The sequence below is a fragment of the Mobula birostris genome, chromosome 12, assembly GCF_030028105.1.
Source record: "Mobula birostris isolate sMobBir1 chromosome 12, sMobBir1.hap1, whole genome shotgun sequence".
Taxonomy (NCBI): domain Eukaryota; kingdom Metazoa; phylum Chordata; class Chondrichthyes; order Myliobatiformes; family Myliobatidae; genus Mobula; species Mobula birostris.
This window is the reverse complement of record NC_092381.1, coordinates 108,582,522-108,603,968: the sequence shown is the minus strand read 5'-3', so window position 1 is coordinate 108,603,968 and position 21,447 is coordinate 108,582,522. Positions and strand designations below refer to the sequence as shown.

General features: G+C 37.9%; 1 protein-coding gene across 3 annotated transcripts in view; it reads right to left on the bottom strand.

The window, feature by feature from the left end:
- Positions 1 to 21,447, bottom strand: part of sae1 (SUMO1 activating enzyme subunit 1) — a 232,747-nt gene that overhangs the window by 197,781 nt on the left and 13,519 nt on the right. For all 3 annotated transcript variants that reach the window (XM_072274446.1, XM_072274445.1, XM_072274444.1), the window contains exon 3: positions 9,907 to 10,080. In XM_072274446.1, the coding sequence (XP_072130547.1) occupies positions 9,907 to 10,080 (174 nt within the window). The remainder of the gene's footprint in view (positions 1 to 9,906; positions 10,081 to 21,447) is intronic.

Sequence of the window (21,447 nt, the reverse complement as noted above, 5' to 3'; positions counted from 1 at the left end):
ATCTACATGAAGCGCTGGTACAGGAAAGCAGCATCTTTATCAAAGACCCCACCATACAGGCCATGCCCTCTTCTTGTTGCCATCAGGAAGGAGGTACAGGAACCTTAGGAACCACACCTCCAGGTTCAGGAACAGTTATTACACCTCAACCATCAGGTTCTTGAACAGAGGGGATAACAACTCACCCCACAACCAATGGACTCACTTTCAAGGACTCTTCAGCTCATACAGTCATTGAGCCTTAGAAAAGTGCAGCATAAAAACAGGCCCACTAAAACTGCTGACTCCCATCGACCTGCACCCAGACCCAGCCCTCCATACCCCCACCATCCATGTACCTATGCGAACTTCTCTTAAACGCTGAAATTGAGCTCACATGAGCCACTTGCATTTGTAGCTCATTCCATACTCTCACCACCTTCCCTCAAACTGTTCACCTTTCACCCTTAACCTATGACCTCTAATTGAAGTCCCACCTAACATCAGTGGAAAAGGCCTGCTTGCAAATACCCTATCTATAGGTCTCATAATTTTGTATATCGCTATCAAATCTCTCTTTAATCTTCTATGATCCAAGGAATATAGCCCTAGCCTATTCAATCTTTCCTTACAAGTCAAGTCCTCCAGACCCAGCATCATTCTTGAAAATTTTATCTGTACTCTTTCAACAATATTTACATCTTTCTTGCGCACATTAATGGTGATTAGGACTCAGCAATTATTAATGTGCACAGGAAAGATGTAAATAATAACATAACATCCTATCTCCTGTACTCAGTACTTCTATTTATGAAGGTCAGTGTGCCAAAAGCTTTCTTTACAACCCTATCAACCTGAGCCACCACTTTCAATGATTTAGGGACCTGTATCCCAGATCCTTTTGTTTTACCACACTCCTTAGTGCCCTACCGTTCACTGTGTAAGACCTACTCTGGTGGAACCTACCCACGCGCAACATCTCACACTTGCCTGCATTAAGTTTCATCTGCTGTTTATCAGCCAATTTTTCCAGCTGGTCCAGATCCTGCAGAAAGCTGTATCCACTACATTCCCAATCCTGGTGTCATCTGCAAATTTGCTGATGCAGTTACCCAGATCATTGATATAGCTGGACCCAGCACCGATCCCTGCGGCACTCTGCTTGACCTTCCTCCAATGCGGGGCCTTGGCAAATGCTTTGCTGAAGTCCACATAAACAACATCCACTGTTTTGCCTTCATCAACTTTCGTAGTAACTTCCTCAGAAAAACCCTGTAAGTTTGGTTAGACATGACCTACCAGGCACAAAGCCATGCTGACTAACCTTAATCAGTCCATGTCTATCCAAATACTTTTATATCTAGTCCTTTAGAATACCCTCCAATAATTTTCCCACTACTGATGTCAGGCTCACCAGACTATAATTTCCTGGCTTATTTTTAGAGCCTTTCTTAAACAGCGAAACAACATTGGCTATCTTCCAATCCTCTGCTACCTCTCCTGTCGCAAAGGATGATTTAACTATCTCTGCTAGGGCCACTTGCTTCTGCAGGGTCCAAGGGAACACCTTGTCAGGCCCTGCAATTTATCCACTATAATTTTATTCAAGACAGTAAATACCTCCTCCTCTGTAATCTACATAGGGTCCATGAAGTTAATGTCATTTTATCTCACTTATATAGACCATCTCCAGGCAACACATATGGAGAGGAATAAACAGTCCAAATCTCTGGAACATCTCCTAACCCTAATGCTCCCTCCCTGGAACAGCCAGTTGTTTAGTTCCTGTCACCCTGTGCAATATAGCACAAACTATTCCCTTCCCCCCAATCCCTAGTCCTGATTTCTACATGGAAAGACTGTTTCTGAGCCACTGACCCTGGCCCCCACACAACTCTCAGAGTCATATATACACTCAGTGGCCACTGTTATTAGGTACACCAGCTCAATAATGCAAATTTCTAATCAGCCAATCATGTGGCAGCAACTCAATGCATAAAAGCATGCAGGTATGGTCAAGAGGTTCAGTTGTTGTTCAGATCAAACATCAGAATGGGGAAGAAATGTGATCTAAATGACTTTGACTGTGGAATAATTGCTGGTGCCAGACGGGGTGGTTTGAGTATCTCAGAAACTACTGATCTCCTGGGATTTTCATGTACAAAAGTCTCTAAAGCAGAGATTCAGACCCTGGGGTCCACAGACCTCTAGGTTAATTGTAGAAGTCCACGGCATAAAGAAGGTTGGCACCCCCTGCTCCAGAGTTTAGAGAGAGTGGTATGAAAAGCAAAAAGCATTTCAGTGAGCGATGATTCTGTGGATGAAAATGCCTTGTTAACAAGACAGGTCAGAGGAGAATGGCAGACTAGCTCAAGCTGACAGTAACTCAAGTAACCACACGTTACAATAGTGGTGTGCAGAAGAGAATCTCCTAATGCACTACACGTCAAACCTTGAAGTGGACGGGCTACAGCAGAAGAGCACACCGGGTCCCATTCCTGTACCTAATGAAGTGGCCACTGAGTATAACGAGAGGCATAGAGTCACAGAAAAATACAGCAGAGAAATAGGCCCTTCAGCCCATCTAATCTGTGCCAAACCATTTAAGCTGTCTAGTCCAATAACCTGCACCTACACTGTATCCATCCGTATCCCTGCCATCGTAATTTTGAATACTTCTATTAAACCTCCTCTCCATCTTCAATGTTTCAAGGTCTATAGTCTATCTTTCCTTACAATTCAGGTCCTGCAGACCCAGCAACATCCTTGTAAATTTTCTGTATTCTTTCAACCTCATTTACATCTTTCCTGTAGGTAGGTAGCCAAAACTGCACACAATACTCCAAATTAGGCCTCACCAACGACTTATACAACTTCAACATAACATCTCACCTTCAGTATTCAACACTTTTGATTTATGAAGGCCAACGTGCCAAAGCTTTCTTTTTGCCATCTACCTGCAACACCACTTCCTTTTTTTTTAAATTTTATTTTTGTTTGGATAAGGAATTCACAAGTATCATGTACTTTTTTCACATGTATAACCTTTTCCATTTTTTTATATGTATAAAACTATAATTATTTATACATTCTTAAGTACACATTGAGATGATATAAAAAGAAATTAGACACTTAAAATAGATAATTATGTACAGTGGAAATTCTAATCTATTAGGCTAAGTAATGGTATTAATTGTTAAGAAAAATAATAATAATAGTGGATTAATAGTAGTTTCCATATATCTCTTCTGGATCATTTCTTCTGGTCCAAAATGTTGTATGTAAGCCTATGTAGCAACCATTGTAGGTGTTTATATCCTAACTTGTTCATGCTTGCTCCTGCCCCCAAACATAATTATCCAATCCCTATGTAATCACTTACTTAATTTTATCATTTTCTTATCCCTTACCCAAATCTTTTCCTTTACTTGTAATAATTCTCTATTTTCCAAAAAAAAACAAAAACAGTAAACATTTAGACTAGGGGTGCTTACGTTAACAATATTACTGTGTTGATGAGAAGAGCAGTATAAATCATTAGGAGAGTCATCTAAAAGTCTGCTCGCATTGGGGTTATATATTCAATCCATTTATTCCAGATTCGATAAAATTTTTCTTTTTGAATTCTCAGGGAGTAAGTCAACTTTCCCATTCTGAATAGTTCCAAGATAATTTTGTGCCAATCTTCTAATGTAGGTGGTATTGGATTTAGCCACTTTCTAGTGATTGATTTCTTACTTGCCGCTAAAAGGGCCTGCAGCAGCTTTATATCTTCCTTCGGTTCAAGAAACAATACATGCCCCAAATAGAGCGTCTCAAAGTTCAGAGGTATCTGGGTCCTAAGTACCTTAACTAATGTTCTATGAATACCTTCCCAATATAGACTTAATTTAGGACAATCCCAGAAAATATGGAAATGATTTGCCTCCTTGGAGCCGCACCTTCTCCAACACGTCACGTTTGTATCTTTATATTTTTACTGATATGGGGTCTTAAAGTATCTTATAGTATTTTTCCAACAATGTTCTCTCCAAGTCAAAGAATTAGTCGAAGACCACTGAAAGCTGCATATTTTCCCCCAAGCCTCCTCTGAAAGTACCAACCCCGCTTCTTTCTCCCACTTCTCTTTAATATACAATGTGTTTACATTTTTAGCATGGGAGAGTGCATTATATAATCGAGAAACTGATTTACTAGGTATTGAATCACAAGACGAATTAAGAATCTTGAAAAATTCTAATTCTACTGTTGATAGGTCTGTATATCTACAACTCTGGTTAACATAATTTCATACTTGAAGGTACCTAAAAAAGTCATTGTGTTCTAGGCCATGTTTGTCCTGCAGGATTTGGAAACTTTGTAATACTCTTTTATGTATAAATGAGAGGTAGGTTGTAAGACCTTTCTCTATCCATAGTTCAAATCTTTTATCTCCTCTGTTGGGAAGGAATTCGGTATCATATGCACACCATCTGAAGAGTTTTAACATGTTATTAATTCCACATGAATTAACCATCTTCTGCCATATTTTTAATGTAAGATTTATCCAACTGTTTTTAAATTTTTCCAATTGGGCCATCAATCCTTTGTCAGCTATTGAGGCCTGTAGAGGAAAACTGTCAACCAATCCAAATTCTATTTCCTTCCATCTAGCCTTATATTCCCTATTACACCAATATAACAGAGGGGTTATCTGTGAGGCATAAAAATAATTTCTCAGGCAAGGAAGAACCATACCTCCTCCTTCCTTCCCTAACTGTAAGGTGTTATATCGAATTCTAGGTTTCTTTCCTTGCCAAATGAAGCGGGAAATCCATTTGTCCCATTACCTGAATTGATTATCATCCACCTCCACAGGTAAAGTACGGAAAAGATACAGTAACCAAGGAAAAATATTCATTTTTATAGTCTTTATCCTTGAATTTAAACTTAAAAAGGGGAGAAGATTCCATCTATGCATATCTGCTTTTATCTCTGAGATTAATGGCCCATAATTTACCTGTGACAGCGTTGAAAGATCCTTCAGCAGGGTTATTCCTAAATATTTTAATGATTTAGCTTCCCACAAGATCATATGTATCCTGTAAATTTTTTGGATGGTGTATAATTTAGGGACATAACCTGCGTTTTCTTTACATTTATTTTATAACCTGATATTTTTCCAAAGTCATCCAACAGTGTAAACAATCCTATAAATGATTTTTCTGGTTCACTCAGATAGACTAAAACATCATCTGCGAATAACGCCACTTTCTGTTCAATCCCTGCCACCTTGATACCTCTTACGATTTCGCTCTGTCTTATTAGTTGGGCAAGCGGTTCAATATATAGCGCGAAAAGGAGAGGAGAAATTGGGCATCTCTGTCTAGTGCCTCTCTCTAAAATAAAGGAGTCAGAGAGGTCCCCATTTATCTTAATTCGAGCTGTAGGGCTGTCATATAGAGTCTGAATTACTTTAATAAACTTTTCTCGAAAGTCGAATCTTCCTAACACTCTGTATAGGAATGCTCAACTAACCGAATCAAAAGCTTTCTCAGCGTCTGATCCTACTACCATTGTCTCTGTCTCGTTCTTATTAACCTGTTCTAATATGTGTAGAGTTCTCCTTATGTTGTCCTGTGTTTGTCTTTGTTGAATAAATCCAGTCTGGTCTAAGTGGATTAGGCCAGGTAAGAGCTTTTCCAATCTGCGCGCTAATATAGATGTAAATAGTTTGTAATCTAAATTAAGAACACTAATTGGCCGATAATTGCCATATTCTAGTTTATCTTTACCCTCTTTAGGAATAACTGAAATAATCGCTTCTCTCCAGGAAGGTGGAGTTTCTCTTCTCTGCAAGATCCAATTAAAGGTGTTAAGTAGTAATGGGGCTAACTGTGACTTCAGGGATTTGTACCACTCTGAGGTAAACCCATCTGTACCCGGGTACTTTCCAGCCTTTAACCTAGAGATGGCCACATTCAGTTCTTTGGCAGTTACTGGTTCTAATAGACTTACATTTTGTAAATCTGTAAGTTTAGGTAGATCTAAAGAATTCAATAAACTGTCTATATAGGGCTCATTGGAGGCCCGGGGTTGGGAGTACAGCTCTCGATAATATGTTTCAAAAATCTCTTGAACTTTCCCTATTGTACTCTCCACAAGCTTTGTCTTTGGATTCTTTATTTTATGAATTGTATTGTCTGCTTGTTGTTTTCGTAACTTATATGCTAATAATCTAGCTGATTTACCTCCTACTTCATAATTCTTTTGTCTCAGGTAAAGAAAATATCTTTGAGTTTCCAACGTATAAATATCTTCAATTTCTCTTTGCAATTTCCTAATTTCCTGTCTTAAATTTGAATTACTTTTGTTGCTATCTACAACTTGAAGTTGTTTTAATTTTCCTTGAAGGTCTGCTAATTTTTGTGCATTGATTTTTTTCATGTGAGTGGTAATGGAAATAATTTTCCCTCTCAGTACAGCTTTCAATGTATCCCATAAGATCACTGGTGATGTTTCTCCCGTGTCATTAAGGTCTAGGTATTCTTTGATTTCTCCCCTTAATCTCTCCATTACTTTCAGGTTATTGAGTATATGTGAGTTTAGCCTCCATAGTGTTTTCCTCATTTTCCTTTCCAGGATTAGAGACATAGAGACTGGGTTATGATCTGACAGATCAATTGTTGCAATATTACAGTTTTTTATCCTGAGTCTATCTGTATTAAAGGTAAAGAAATAGTCTATCCTTGAATAGGCTGAATGAGGGAAAGAATAATGTGTATAATCTTTACTAGTGGGGTGTAATTCCCTCCACACATCTATAATTCCCAACTCCTCCATCAATAAATTCATTTTCCGAGTCAGAGGTTTATTCTGAGTAACTATTCTTGAAGAATCTAATATAGGATTTAATCGAATATTAAAATCCCCTCCACAAATTACTACCCCTTCAGAACTGACCATTAGGTCAAAAGTATGTCTATAAAATGAGCATTCACAACCTGGAGAAGCATAAACATTCAGCAATGTTATATCTGTACCTTCTATTCTTCCTGTAATTTTTTACAAATCTTCCATCTTTGTCTTTAGTCTCTGAAATATGTTCATAACTAAGAGTACTTGATATTAAAGTAGCTACCCCTCTTTTGTGGCTCAATTTATATGATGAATAAAATACATGCTTAAAGCCCATTCTTTTTAATTTTCCATGTTCAGATTGGCTCATATGTGTTTCCTGGAGGAAAGCTATTTGTGCCCTCTCTTTTTTCAATTTAGACATAATCTTATTTCTTTTAATTGGATTCAAAACCCCATTAACATTATAGGAAATTATTTTTACAAATTCAATTTGCATTTTTCTCTGGTAAAAAACTCTCCATTTCTAACCAAACAGTAAGCAATCCCTTCTCAACAGTAAACCGAAACATATAACCACAGCTAGACATTTTTGAATGTATAACATTTGAAAATTTTTCCCGACTTCCCACAGTGAGGCCTGAGCACTGACCCGCCTCAGTTCAGAGGGATAACCTCTATCTTCACTCTGTGTTAGAGGGCCCTCCGCAGTGTGAATAATCATAGAGAATTTTCTCCTATTTATGTCTCGACCATATTGCTATCATTCAAGTTATTCCCTCTAGTTTATTTTCAGATACCAGCTTTCATTTTACCTTTAAGTCCGATTTACTCTTTTCAGTCATTTCTCTTAATTAGTCTGTATTCTCTGTACATTCGCATCTGAATATTTGCAGCTTTTCCTTGTAGTTTGACACTCTGGTTCGTGTGGAGCATCCTCGCCCCACTAACTGCCACGACTTCTGCCGAATCCTCTCCAGTAGCGACTCCGGTTGGGTGATAACTTTAATAGGTAGTCCCCGGTCCGCCAGGTCCAACATTACCTCCTCCACCGTAGCGTAAGTTTTTGTCCCTTCGTCATAAAAGACTTTCAGTTGAACTGGATACAGGGTCTGAAATCTGATGTTGTTTTCCTTCAGGACTCTCCGTGTTTCCGCATATTCCTTCCGTCTGGCAAGGATCCCTGGTGCGTAATCGTGGTCTAAACTGATTTTACAGTTGCTCCACATGAAACCTTTCTTTTGCCATGCCCATTTAAGCACCTCTTCCTTCGTTCTGTAACTGAGAAGTCTGACCAGAATCGATCTGGGCTGGGCGCCTGCCGGAGGCTATGGCGCCAACGCGCGGTGAGTCCTTTCTATCTGTAGGTCTTTTGCAGCTGGTATATCAAGGTTCTCTCTAAGCAGCTTCTCCACAAAGGGAATCATCAATCCGGGTTTACCTTCAGTTCCTTCGGGAACTCCGTAGATCCTCACATTTTCCCTTCTTGAGCGGCCTTCTTGGTCTATGAGCTTCCACTGGAGCTGCTCTTGCAGCTTTAGCATTTCTGCTATCACTTCCTCTGCGTTTTGTAGCTTCTCTTCAATTCCAACAGTCCTCGCTTCGGCTTCATCTATCCTCGAGTTAGTTTTTACTATTTCTCCTTTAATATCCTCCAGCTGTTTGTTGTTATCTTGTCGGAACTCGCGAATCTCTCCGAGAATCAGAGACAGAGTCACCGATTCCTCCTCATTATCTCCGTTCTGGCTTGCCGTGGGGGAGCTAGGCCCGTCGCCTTGCTGCGACTCTTTGCGTTTATCAGCCTTCAGAGCGGACTTTTTAATCTTGTTCTTAGACATCATCCTTGCCCCTTTTATTAATATAGTTATACAATATTAAGTATTCCTCTAAATTCGATTTTGGGGCAGTTTACCTTCTTTTTGGCCGAGAGACCTTTTCCTTACGCCGCCATTCCCTTGATGACCCAGAAGTCCCCCACAACACCACTTTCAATGAGTTATGGACCTGTATTCTCAGATCCCTTTGTTCTACCACACTCCTCCGTGCCTAAGGTTCACTGGGTAAAACCTACCCTGGTTGGTCCTAGCGAAATGCAACACATCACACTTGTCTGCATTAAATTCCATCCAGTACTTTTCCAGCTGGTCCATATCCCATTGCAAGCTCTAATAGTCTTCCTCACCGTCCATTACATCCCCTATCCTGGTTTTATCCGCAAACTTGCTGATCGAGTTAACCATGTTATAATCACATCAGTAATGGAAATAATCTTGAAAATAGTCAAGTTTGAATGTTATACCCATGCAGGCAGATAGTATACCAGCATCACTGAGGGGATTCACAGAAGAGTGAAGATACCTACCTACAGGAAAGATACAAGTAATATTGAAAGAGTACAAAGAAAATTTATAAGGATGTTGCCAGGTCTGGAGGACCTGAGTTAGAAGGAAAGACTAAATAGGTTAGGACTTTATTTCTAGGAATGTAGAAGACTAAGAGAAGATTTGATAGAGGTATACAAAATTATGTGGGGTATAGATAGGGTAAATGCAAGCAGGCTTTTTCCACTGAGGTTGGGTAGGTTAAGGGTGAAAGGTGAAAAGTTTAAGGAGAAACTTCTTCACTCAGAGGGTTGTGAGAGTGTAGAATGAACTGCCAGCGCAAGTGGTACATGCAAGTTCGATTTGAACTTATAAGAATAGTTTGGATAGGTACATGAATGATAGGAGTATGGAGGGCTATGGTCCCAGTGCAAACCAATAAGAGTAGGCAGTCTAGATGGTTTCGGCATGGACTAGATGGACCGAAGAGTGTTTCTGTACTGTACTTTTCTATGACTCTATGACAAGAAGGGCAGGATGCAGAGAACAGAATCCTTTCTCAACAAAATCATAACAAGCTCAGGAAAGGATTGTCGGAAGAAAAAAGGGGAGTACTATCTGAAGGAACACAGTGTCAAGATGAAAACCCACCAAATTTGTCCTTTGACTTCTGACTATACACCTTAATAATAAAGCAAGAATTAAATTGGAACAAGACAGTTTGGTATAAAATGGCTCTCTATCAAACAGAAAATATTAGGATACTCACGGCATCATACTGGGCTAGGAACTCCAGAGGCTTGTCTTTAATGTTATCTGTGTCAACTTTCACCTCCACCATTGGGTTTAGGTTCTGTGCACGTTCCAGAGATGCTTCAGCCCGATTTCTTCCCAAAGTGCCGGCCGGAATGAGGAACTGAGATTGTGCATCCTCTGGGGTAGTCTGCAATCAAGATGAATTTCAGTAACTTCATAATTATATCATAGATAATTGCTATTAATCCCTTCTGAAAAGGACTTAAACCTAAAATTTTATCAATAATATCAAAAGGATATGAAGTCAGAAAGGTAGGCAAAATAGTATTTAAAAAATTTCTTATTTGTAAGTATCTAAAAAAATGGGATCTAGGCAAATCAAACTTCTTAGATAACTGCTCAAAAGAGATAAAACAGTTATCCAGAAATAAGTCACGAAAACATATTACACCTTTCGTTTTCCATATCAAAAAGGCTTGGTCCATAACCGAGGGTTGAAAAAAGAAATTAGATATAATAGGACTTAATAACATGAATTCATTCAGGCCAAAAAATTTACGAAATTGAAACCACATTCACAATGTATGTTTAACTAGAGTGTTAAACATTTGTTTATTCAATTTAGATAGTACAAAAGGAAGTGAAGTTCCTAAAATGGAAGCTAAAGAAAACCCTTGTACAGAGTGGCCTTCAAGGTTTACCCAATATGGGCTTAGAGTTATAGTCCAATCTTGCGTCCAAAATATTAAATATAGAATATTAATTGCCCAATAATAAAATCTTAGGTTAGGCAATGCCAAAACACCATCTTTCTTGGATTTCTGAATTTTTTACTTAATCTGGGATTTTTGTTTTGCCATATATAAGAAGAAAATTTAGAATCAATAATATCAAAAAAGGATTTAGGAATAAAAATTGGTATCGTTTGAAATAAATACAATAATTTAGGTAAAATAATCATTTTAATAGCATTAATTCAGCCAATCAATAATAGAGACAATGGGGACCACTTAGTAATCAGTTGTTTAACCTGATTAATTAACGGTAAAAGGTTGAAATTGAATAGATCCTTATGTTTCTTAGTAATTTTAACTCCTAGATAAGTAAAATAGTCAGTAGTCACTCTGAATGGAGAATTTCTATAAATGGGAACCTGCATATTTAATGGTAAAAGTTCACTCTTACCTAGGTTCAGTTTATAACCAGAAAACCTACTAAACTGAGCAAGCAAAGTTAATACGGCCGGAATAGATTTCCCTGGGTTAGAAATATATAGTAGTAGATCATCTGCATATAGTGATAATTTATGAGTCTCATTTCCACGGGTAATGCCAAATATATTAGGGGAGTCACGAATAGCAATAGCTAGCGGTTCCAAAGTAATATCAAATAGTAGTGGACTAAGAGGACAACCCTGCCTAGTACCACGGAATAGATGAAATACAGGGGATCTTTGATTGTTAGTAAATACCGAAGCCAAAGGGGTGAGATATATCAGTTTAATCCAAGATATAAATATCGAACTAAAATTAAATTTCTCAAGGGTGTTAAATAAATATGTCCATTCAACTCTGTCAAAAGCTTTCTCAGTGTCCAATGAAATAACACATTTTGGAATTCTGGGTGAAGGCGTATAAACAATATTAATTAATCTCCTAATATTAACAGAAGAGTAATGATTTTTAATAAATCCAGTCTGATCAGCAGAAATAATTTGAGGTAATACATTCTCCAATCTCATTGCCAATATTTTAGAAAAAATCTTAGAATCCACATTCAGCAAAGATATAGGCCTATAAGATGCACACTCAGTAGGATCCTTATCTTTTCTGAGAATTAGGGAAATAGAAGCTCGATAAAAAGATTGTGGTCATTTACCTATATATACTGCATCTCTAAAAACTCTACATAGCCAAGGAGTCAGTGTAGTAAAGAATAATTTTAAAAACTCTACTGTATATCTGTCTGGGCCAGGTGCTTTACCTGAGTTCATCGAAAAAATAGCGTTATTTCCTCTACTGCAATAGGTACATCTAGTTTTGAACGTTCATTAGATGATAATTTTGGAATATTCAATTTCTTAAAAAATTCATGCATTATAGTGGAGTCATCAGGAAATTCTGATTGATATAATGAGGTATAAAACTCTTGTAAAGGATTTATTAATCTCGTCATGGTCAACTGTCAAAGTGCCATCTTGTTTACGAATCTTAAGAATCTGTCGTTTAACCGAGGCCGATTTCAATTGATTAGCCAATAGTTTCCCAGTTTTATCACCATGTGTATTGAACTGACTCTTAGTTTTGATTAATTGCCTTTCAATCGAAGATGATAATAAGAGATTATGTTCCATTTGAAGTTCAACTCTCTGTTTATAAAGTTCCTGATTAGGGGCTATAGAATATTTCTTGTCAATTTCTTTAATTTTGTCAACCAGTTTAAGTATTTCATTATTAGTTTGCTTTTTTATTCCAGCAGTATATGAAATAATTTGTCCACGAATATATGCTTTAAGAGTATCCCATAATGTCCCACTGGAAATATCCTCTGTAGAATTCATTGTAAAGAAAAAATTAATCTGTTCCTCAATAAACCTGACAAAATCCGAGTCTTGAAGCAAAGTTGTATTAAATTGCCACTGTCTAGAATTAGTAAATGTATCCCTTAAGTTAATAAATAATTTCAACGGTGCATGGTCAGAAACAGCAATAGAATCATATTCACAACCAGTAACAAGAGGAAACAGTCAAGAGTCAATAAAAAAAATAGTAAATTCTTGAATAGTGCTGATATACATGTGAAAAAAATGAGAACTCTTTCTCATTTGGATGTAAGAATCTCCAAATTTCTGAGATTCCAGAGTTGGTCATAAAAGAGTTAATAAGGGTAGCCGAATTGTTCAGAAGTACTTGATTGGACTTGGATCTATCCATCAAAGGGTTTAAACAACAATTGAAATCTCCACCCATAATCAACATATAGTCATTTAAGTTAGGAAGAGATGTGAAGGGGTTCTTTAAAAAATCAGGACAGTCAACATTTGGGGCATAAACATTAAGCATAACAACTTTTTTGTTAAATAACAAACCAGTAATTAACAAAACTCTGCCATTCGGATCTGAAATCATCGCATAGTGCAGAAATGAAATTGACAGATCAATAAAAATAGAAACGCCTTTCACTTTAGCCTGTGAATTCGAGTGGTATTGTTGCTCCTTCCAGAACCTAAAAAAAAAAAAAAAACGCTGACTATCCTCTTTCTGGACATGAGTTTCTTGTACAAAAATAATATGAGCATTCATCCTATGGAATACTTTAAAAATTTTCTTCCGTTTAATCGAGTGGTTTAAACCATTTGTATTCCAAGAAACCAAATTAATAATCTTATCCATCGTAATGAGCTCAAGCATAAGGTATGTAAATAGTTAACCAGAGTACAGACTCATGACCCCAGAAGAGGAAAAATGGTCCAAAGAGGAACCGGAAGTTACGACATTTTGGTAGTTTCAGGTCAGCCGGTTTAAAAAGCAAAAGTGAATTAAAAATAAGAACAAGAATACCACCCTCCTCCCACAAAAACCCCGAAAAAAGCCAGAAAGTGGTCAATGCTAAATCTAAAGCTAATCCTAACCCCATCTTTCCAGAAGGCAACCCAAAAGGAATATGTTTATCAAAAGAAATACCACTCATATTCAAAAAAAGTAAAAAAAAAGTAGCTATAATGGTAAGAAAAAGCTTACAACGATTACAAGCATTGAATAGTTCCTTCTTACTCATATTTCAAAGAACATCAAATGTTAGATCATATTACTATATTAATTTTTCATATATAAATAATCAGAAGTGACGTTAGAAACAGAAAGGATTCTGGGAAGAAGAAGAAAACAATCCACCATCTTAAAATATAATACTGCAGTAACATTTCAAAAAGAAAACAAGCATTAAAATTGTAACTACATAACTTTCAAAAAAGAGTAAGGTATACAAGATCACTAACAGAAAGGCATAATGTCATTTAACAGTATAAAGCGTACCTACACTGCAAGATCAAGGGAAAAACCCTCGAACTATACAAATCAAAGACGAGAGAGAGAAAAAAAATACATTCATTAATCCTCCGCAGAGGGAGGCAGATTGTCGAGAAAACTTTGGGCTTCCATAGGATTTTTAAACAGGCTACGTGAGTTGTCCAGCATAACCACTCTCTAACAGGTTGGAAACAGTAACGTTATTTTATAGCCCCGACGATGAAGTTCTGCCATCTGTGGTTTAAAAGCCATCTGTTTTTTCAGTACGTCTTAGCTGTAGTCTTCGACAATCCTGAACTTGAAATCTTCAAATTGGATCATACCTTTCTTCCGAGCAGCTCAAATAATTCATTCCTTGTCATGGACATAATGAAACCGAATGATGATTGATCTCGGTCTAGTCAATTTCTCCGGATTAAAATGGAAAGTACAGTGCCCACGATCTAATAGTGGGGGCTCCTCCAATATATCAGGACCGAACACATCCATTAGCAATTTAGAGAAATATTTGGTAGGATCTCCCTTCTCAACATCTTCAGGAAAACCAATTATTCGCAAATTCCGTCGTCGAGAGCGATTTTCAAGATCACTAGTCTTAGCTTGCTAACGTTCCAGCTGCTGAGTTACCGAAGTTAAACTTTTTTTCAAGAGCTTCAATTTTTCGATCCGTTTTGCAGCCATCTTCATCTAGTTCCGAGATTCTAACTTGTTGTTGATCGATTTCACATCTGAATAATCTTGAATCTTCTTGCATCGACTTCAACACTCCTTCAATTGCGGTGAGTCTTTGATTAACTGTTTCATCTAGAAGTTTCTTCATTAGTTCCATAGTTATCAGAGCTTCCTTCGATGTTCCAGGATCCCCATTTTTTTTCCCGTTCCCGCTGGGACCTTTCCCCTTCTTTAACTTCTTGTGCTCTAGTATTCATTTTCAGTAAGTAAAAGTTGTAGTTCAATTATATAATTGTAATATAAATTGTTTAGTGTAGGTATAGGTGAAGTAAATAAGAGTGGCTACATGTAAAAAAGTAAAGGGTATGGAGCGAGGCCAAAGTACAGCTCACTCCATGGGTTCCCTGCCGGAAAGATGATATAATTATGAAATAACAGCCAGGTATATCTGGAAATTAAAAATGAATGGGAAAGGGAACTTCAACTTTGTCTGCCTATAGAGAAATGGGATAAAATTAAAACTTTTCAATTAGTTAGTACTACTTCTATATGTGCTAAACATACATTAATACAATTTAAAGTAGTGCATAGAGCCCCTATGTCCAAAGATAAATTAGCCCGATTTTACTCCCATATAAACCCTATTTGTGATAGATGTCACTCTGAGGTGGCTTCTTTAACTCATATGTTTTGGTCCTGTCCTCTCTTGGAAAAATATTGGAAAGATATTTTTGATATTATTTCAACAGTTCTATGTTTTGATTTACAACCCCATCCCATTACGACAGTTTTTGGATTGCCAATGGCAGAACATATACCTTTGTCTTTTTCAGCCTGTCAGATGATAGCATTTGTTACTTTAGTGGCTAGAAGATCTATTTTATTGAACTGGAAGGAAACCAATCCTCCTACTACATTCCAATGGTTTTCTCAAACTATATTAAGTTTAAGTTTAAAAGTGATATTTTCGATCCTTCGGTTAAATTTGAAGAAACTTTGAAACCTTTTATGCAACATTTTCATATGATGTAATTTGACCTTTCTGAATTTTTTATTAACTTAAATTATATGAATAGAGGAGTGGAGCTGACGATATTACTGAACGTGTCTGATTCAAGATATTGGTCTAGCCCTGTTTTGCTCTTTTTTTTGGGTTTATTTTCTTTTTCTTTTGGGGATTTTTCTTTGTTTATATATATTTCTTTTTATTTCTTTTTTATGACTAATTTCATTATGAGTTTGGAAGTCTATCATACCTATGTTACTTAAAATCCTTTTTGTATATGCTTATTAAGATTATTCCAATCTTTGTATCAACATTGTTACTATGTCTATAATTTTGAAAATTGATAAAAAGATTTAAAAAGAAAGTTTCAGTAACTGAGAACAACAATTTAAAAGTGATCAATCAAAAATTAAGGAAGCTATTAAGCTCACGTAAACCATATTGGTTGATTACAGATTTCTTTTCGACATCACGTTCAGTCAGCAGAACTTCTAATTATCTTTCAAGGACAACCAAAGTTCAAAGTAAATTTTTTCTTTCTTTCTATATTTCTATCTATTTTAAGTTTTTTTGTATCTTTTAAAAATCTATTTATTGAGATAGCGCAGAATAGGCCCTTCCGGCCCTCTGAGCCGCGACACCCAGCAACTCCCAATTATAACCAAGCCTAATCAGAGGACAATTTACAATGGCCAATTAATCTACCAACCGGTTTGTCTTTGAACTATTGGAGGAAACCAGAGCACCCAGAAGAAATCCAGGCTGCACGGGGAGAACATAAAAACTCCTTACAGGCAGCAGCAGAAATTGGATCCAGGTTACTGGCACTGTAAACTATTCTACCAAATTTACTAGTAAAGAATGTATTTGTTACCAAATACTACCTTGAGATTCATTTTCTAGCAGGCATTTTCCAGGAAATAAAGGAATACAAAGGAATGTTACAAAAAACTATACATAATCCCTTGGTCAGACCCCACTTGGAGTACTGTATTCATTTCTGGTCACCTCAGAAATGTATTCATTTCTGTTCGCCTGCAGGTCACCTCACTACAAGAAGCATATAGATACTATAGAGTGAGTGCAGAGGAGATTTACAAGGATGTTGCCTGGATTGGAGGACGTAACTTAAGAGTATAGGTTGAGTATACTTGGTTTTTTCTCCTTGGAGCAAAGGAGGATGACAGGTGACCTGATAAAGGTGTATAAGATGATGAGAAGCATTAATCGTGCAGATAGCCAGAGGCTTTTCCCCAGGGCCGAAATGGCTAACACGAGGGGGCATAGTTTTTAAGGTGCTTGGAAATAGGTACTGAGGGGACGTCAGGGGTAAGTTTTTTTTTAAATTACACAGAGAGTGGTGGGTGCATGGAATGTACTACCAGCAGCAGTAGTAGAAGCAGATACAACTCGGCTTTTTAAGAGCCCCTCAGGTAGGTACATGGAGCTTAGGAAAAATAGAGGGCTACGTGCTAGGGAAATTCTAGGTAGTCTCTAGAATAGGTTACATGGTCAGCTCAACATTGTGGGCCAAAGGGCCTGTAATGTGCTGTAAATTTCTATGTTCTAAACCCTAATTCAAGTAATCGTCAGTTTACGATGAAACAGCAGTTGGCCATTCAGCCCATCAGCCCTGTTTCATCATGAAGTTCATGCCCAATCCTTGATAATTACATATGACAATGACAATCCCAGATTTGACACTAGAAAGACCCTCAAGGGGAGCAGACCTTTACTCTATCAGAAAGCAATAGGAATAAGCTGGTGATCTTCAGGTCAGAAGGGTGGAGATTTGTCTCTAGTAGGTGAAAGGTGCTCCTTCCCTCCGTTCGCCTGCAGGTCACTCTTGAGCAAGGTGTAGCACCTGCTTAGCCCCACCGGTAGGGATTGTGCTACTGACCTAGCTGTTTACAAACAATACTGTTTATTTCGCTGTGAGGATAACATGTAATATATTTGAGTATGTTAACTAACAATTCAAAGCAAAGTGGTAGTGTGGTCTGTGAAGTAGATGCAAAGAGGATTTTTTTTTTAAATTAAATGTTGGAAATACTCCTAAACCTAAGAGATACTGTAGATACTGGAAATCCAGAGCAATGAACACACAAAATGTCAGTGGAACTCAACAGGTCCAGCAGCATCCATGGACAGGAATAAATAGTTGAAGTTTCAGACCGAGACTCTTCATCAGGACTGGAAAGGAAGGGGGCAGAAGCCAGAATTAGAAGATTTTGGGGGGGGGGGGGAGCTAAAGAGGGAGAAGTACAAGCTGACAGATGACAGGTGAGGGGAAAGGTGGGTGCCTGATGGGGGAGGGAGTTGAGTAAGAAACAGGAAGGAAAACAAGTAGCATGTATTCAGCATGTCAAACAGCAGCTTTTGGATGATATTCGCTTTTCTCTCAATTGTCTACTCTCAACCCAAAGCTATTTTTTTTCCAGAGCAACACACATTATTACAGTTAAGATACTAGCAAGAATAAAGCTGTGGCTGATTGCCAGAAAGCAAAGAGTGGGAAAGAGCCTTTTCAGGTTGGCTGCTGACCAGTGATGTTCCAAAAGGGTCTGCACTGGGACAGATTCTTTTCACATTATACGTCAATTATTTGGATGATGGAATTGGTGGCTTTGTAGAAACGTTTGCCGACGATATGGAGGGAGGTGGAGGGACAGGTAGTTTTGAGGAAGTAGAGAGGCTACGGAAGGACTTAAACAGATTAGGACAATGGGCAAAGAAATTGTAAATGGAACACAGTGTAGGGAAGTGTACGGTTATGCACTTTGGTTGAAGAAATAAAATGGTTGACTATTTTCTAAATAGAGAGAAAATTCAAAAACCCGAGGCACAAAGGGACTTGGGAGCCCTTGTGCAGGATTCCCTAAAGGTTAATTTTCAGGTTGAGTCGGTGATGAGGAAGGTAAATACGATGTTAGCATTCATTTTATTATTAAACATTTTTATTGAAGGAATGACACAATACAGAATACATAATGGATTACATTTTCCTTCACTTTGCTTTTATATCTTACCCCTAAACTAACCTCCCCAAACATACCATGGCAGCTAATGTATTTACAATACAATTCACAAATATAAGTACGGACATTTCACAGCCATACCCCCACACTACTTCAAGACGAAGGCCCAGACACATGGACAACATGTCAGATGATTCAAAATACACTCATTACAATTCATCACCCACCCTGTGAGGTAAATTATAAGCATGTTAAAACGGAGGCAACTTCACAAGTACAATCAAATGCCCTCAACTAGTAGGTAATTAAGACTCCCAAGATATGACAAGAAAGGTCCCCATTTCGAATAGAACTTTTTCACATACCCCCTCAAAGCGTATTTAATCTTTTCTAATTTCAGAAAAAACATTAGGTCCTCTAACCAAGCAGCAGCAGATGGGGAACTGGCAGATTTCCAGACCAGCAAGATTCTCCTACGGGCCAATAGTGATGTAAATGCAATGATATCCGACTGGCTTGCATTTAAAGCCAAAACATTATCTACCACACCAAATACAGCTATAAGCAGGCAAGGTCTCAGTGTCACCCCCAAAATCTCACTGATAATTTTAAAAACCAGTGCCCAATAGTCATCAAGCCGAGGGCATGACCAAAATGCAGGCACCAAACCAGCCGAGGAGAAGGAACACCTGTCACAGCCAGCGTCTGTCCCAGGGTATATGTCAGCAAGCCTGGCTTTACTTAAATGTACCCTGTGTAAAACTTTAAATTGTATGAGCCCCAGTCTAGCACATGATGACAAGGAATGAACCCTAATCAATCCTTTTGCCCAGTATTTCTCAGCCAGATCCATACCAAGGTCATCCTCCCACCTAGTCTTAGTTTTGTTTAGATCTTGAACTTCCAAAGACATCAGCTGAGAGCATAGTACAGATATCAGCCCTTTATTATTAAAGCTAAGAGTGAGTTTTTCCCCCACAACATAGCAGGTGGTAGATCAGGAAAAGAGGGAAATTTTTCCTTGACAAAGCGGCGTATCTGCAGGTATTTTAAAATATGATTATGCGGAAGGCCATATTTACTGCACAGGTTATCAAAACTATCAAATATGTTATCAGTGTACAAATCCTTAATGCGCATAAGACCGTTCAAACGCCATTGTCTAAAAACTGAATCAAGTGTGGAGGGAAGAAATAGATGCTCTCTACAAATGGGACACAAAATTAAACTGATGTGAACTTATAATGGCAGCGAAAATGATTAAAAATTTTGAGGGTGGACAGCATGGCCAGGTTAGATGTGAATTGAGAGGATTTCAATGGTAAGGAAGAATACACTAAAGCTGGGAGAGATGAGGAGTGGCAAGACCGTGTCTCAAGCAGGCACCAGTTTATATCTGGCCGGTGAAGCCAAAATAATACCTTTTGAACGTTCGATGCCCAGTAATAATGAATAAAGCTGGGAAGACCCATTCCACCTACGTCACGACTTCTTTGGAGAGTGCGCTTAATAACCCTTGGGACTTTATTTTCCCAAATAAAGGAGGTTATAGCTTGGTCAACTGATTTGAAAAATAACTTAGATAAGAAAGCTGGCAAGCACTGGAACAAATAAAGAAATCTGGGGAGTATAGTCATTTTCACTGATTGAATTCTCCCAGCTATAGTAAGGGGTAAACTGCGCCATCTCTCAAAATCAGCCTTCATTTGGCTAATCTGAGGCCTATAATTAGCTTCAAACAAAGATGTAAAAGAGCGAGTAATGTGAATTCCTAGGTATACAAAACCATCTTGAGATAAAGGAAAAGGCAAAGATTCCTATTGGATCTGTAGGGCTAAGTTATTAATGGGAAAGCATTTGCTTTTTTGAAAGTTCAGTTTATAGCCAGAGAAGGCTCCAATTTGACCTAATAATGGCACAATAGCAGGACTGCTACCTGTAGGGTCGCTAACATAAAGTAAGAGGTCATCAGCATATAGGGATACACGGTGTTCCATGTCCCCTCTCCTAACACCTTGAAATAATGTAGTTGACTTAAGTGCAATAGAAAGAAGCTCAATTGCAATTGTGAAAAGAAGAGGGGACAATGGGCAGCCTTGGTGAGTGCCATGTGTTAATGGGAAATAGTCAGATCGAAAATAATTTGTCTGCATACACGCTAAAGGCGAGTGATATAATAGCTTAACCCAGGCTACAAATATTCTGCCAAATCCAAATTTCTCCAAAACACTAAACGAGTATACCCACTCCACTCTATCAAACGCCTTCTCCGCGTCCAAGGAGATAACAACTTTCGGACTCGGAGAATCACTGGGTGAATAAACCACATCTGCCAGTCAACGGATATTAAAAAAAGAATGGCGATTTTTAGTAAAACCTGTTTGATCATCTGAAATTATCTTGGGAAGGGGGTGTTCTAAACAGCATGCAAGCACTTTAGCCAAAATTTTCACGTCCACACTCAAAAGTGAGATGGGTCGATATGATCTACATTAAGTCGGGTCCTTGTCCTTTTTTATGAAGTGAAATAGATGCCTGTGAAAGAGTAGGGTTAAGGAACCATTCTCCAAAGGTTACTGAAACACTTCTAGAAGGACCGATAAGAGCTTATCCTTAAATTTCTTATAAAATTCTATCAGATAGCCATCAGGACCTGGGGTCTTACCACTCTGCACAGCCATAATGGCATTATTAATCTCTTCCTGCCCAAGAGCCCGATCTAAATTCTCCACCTCCTCTGGTTCAAGAGTTGGTATTTCCAAAATATCTAAAAAACGTTCCATATTTGTTTTATCTGAGGGAAACTCTGAGGTATACAGAGAGGAATAAAAAGCTGCAAAGATGTTATTAATCTCCTTTGGATTGCTTGT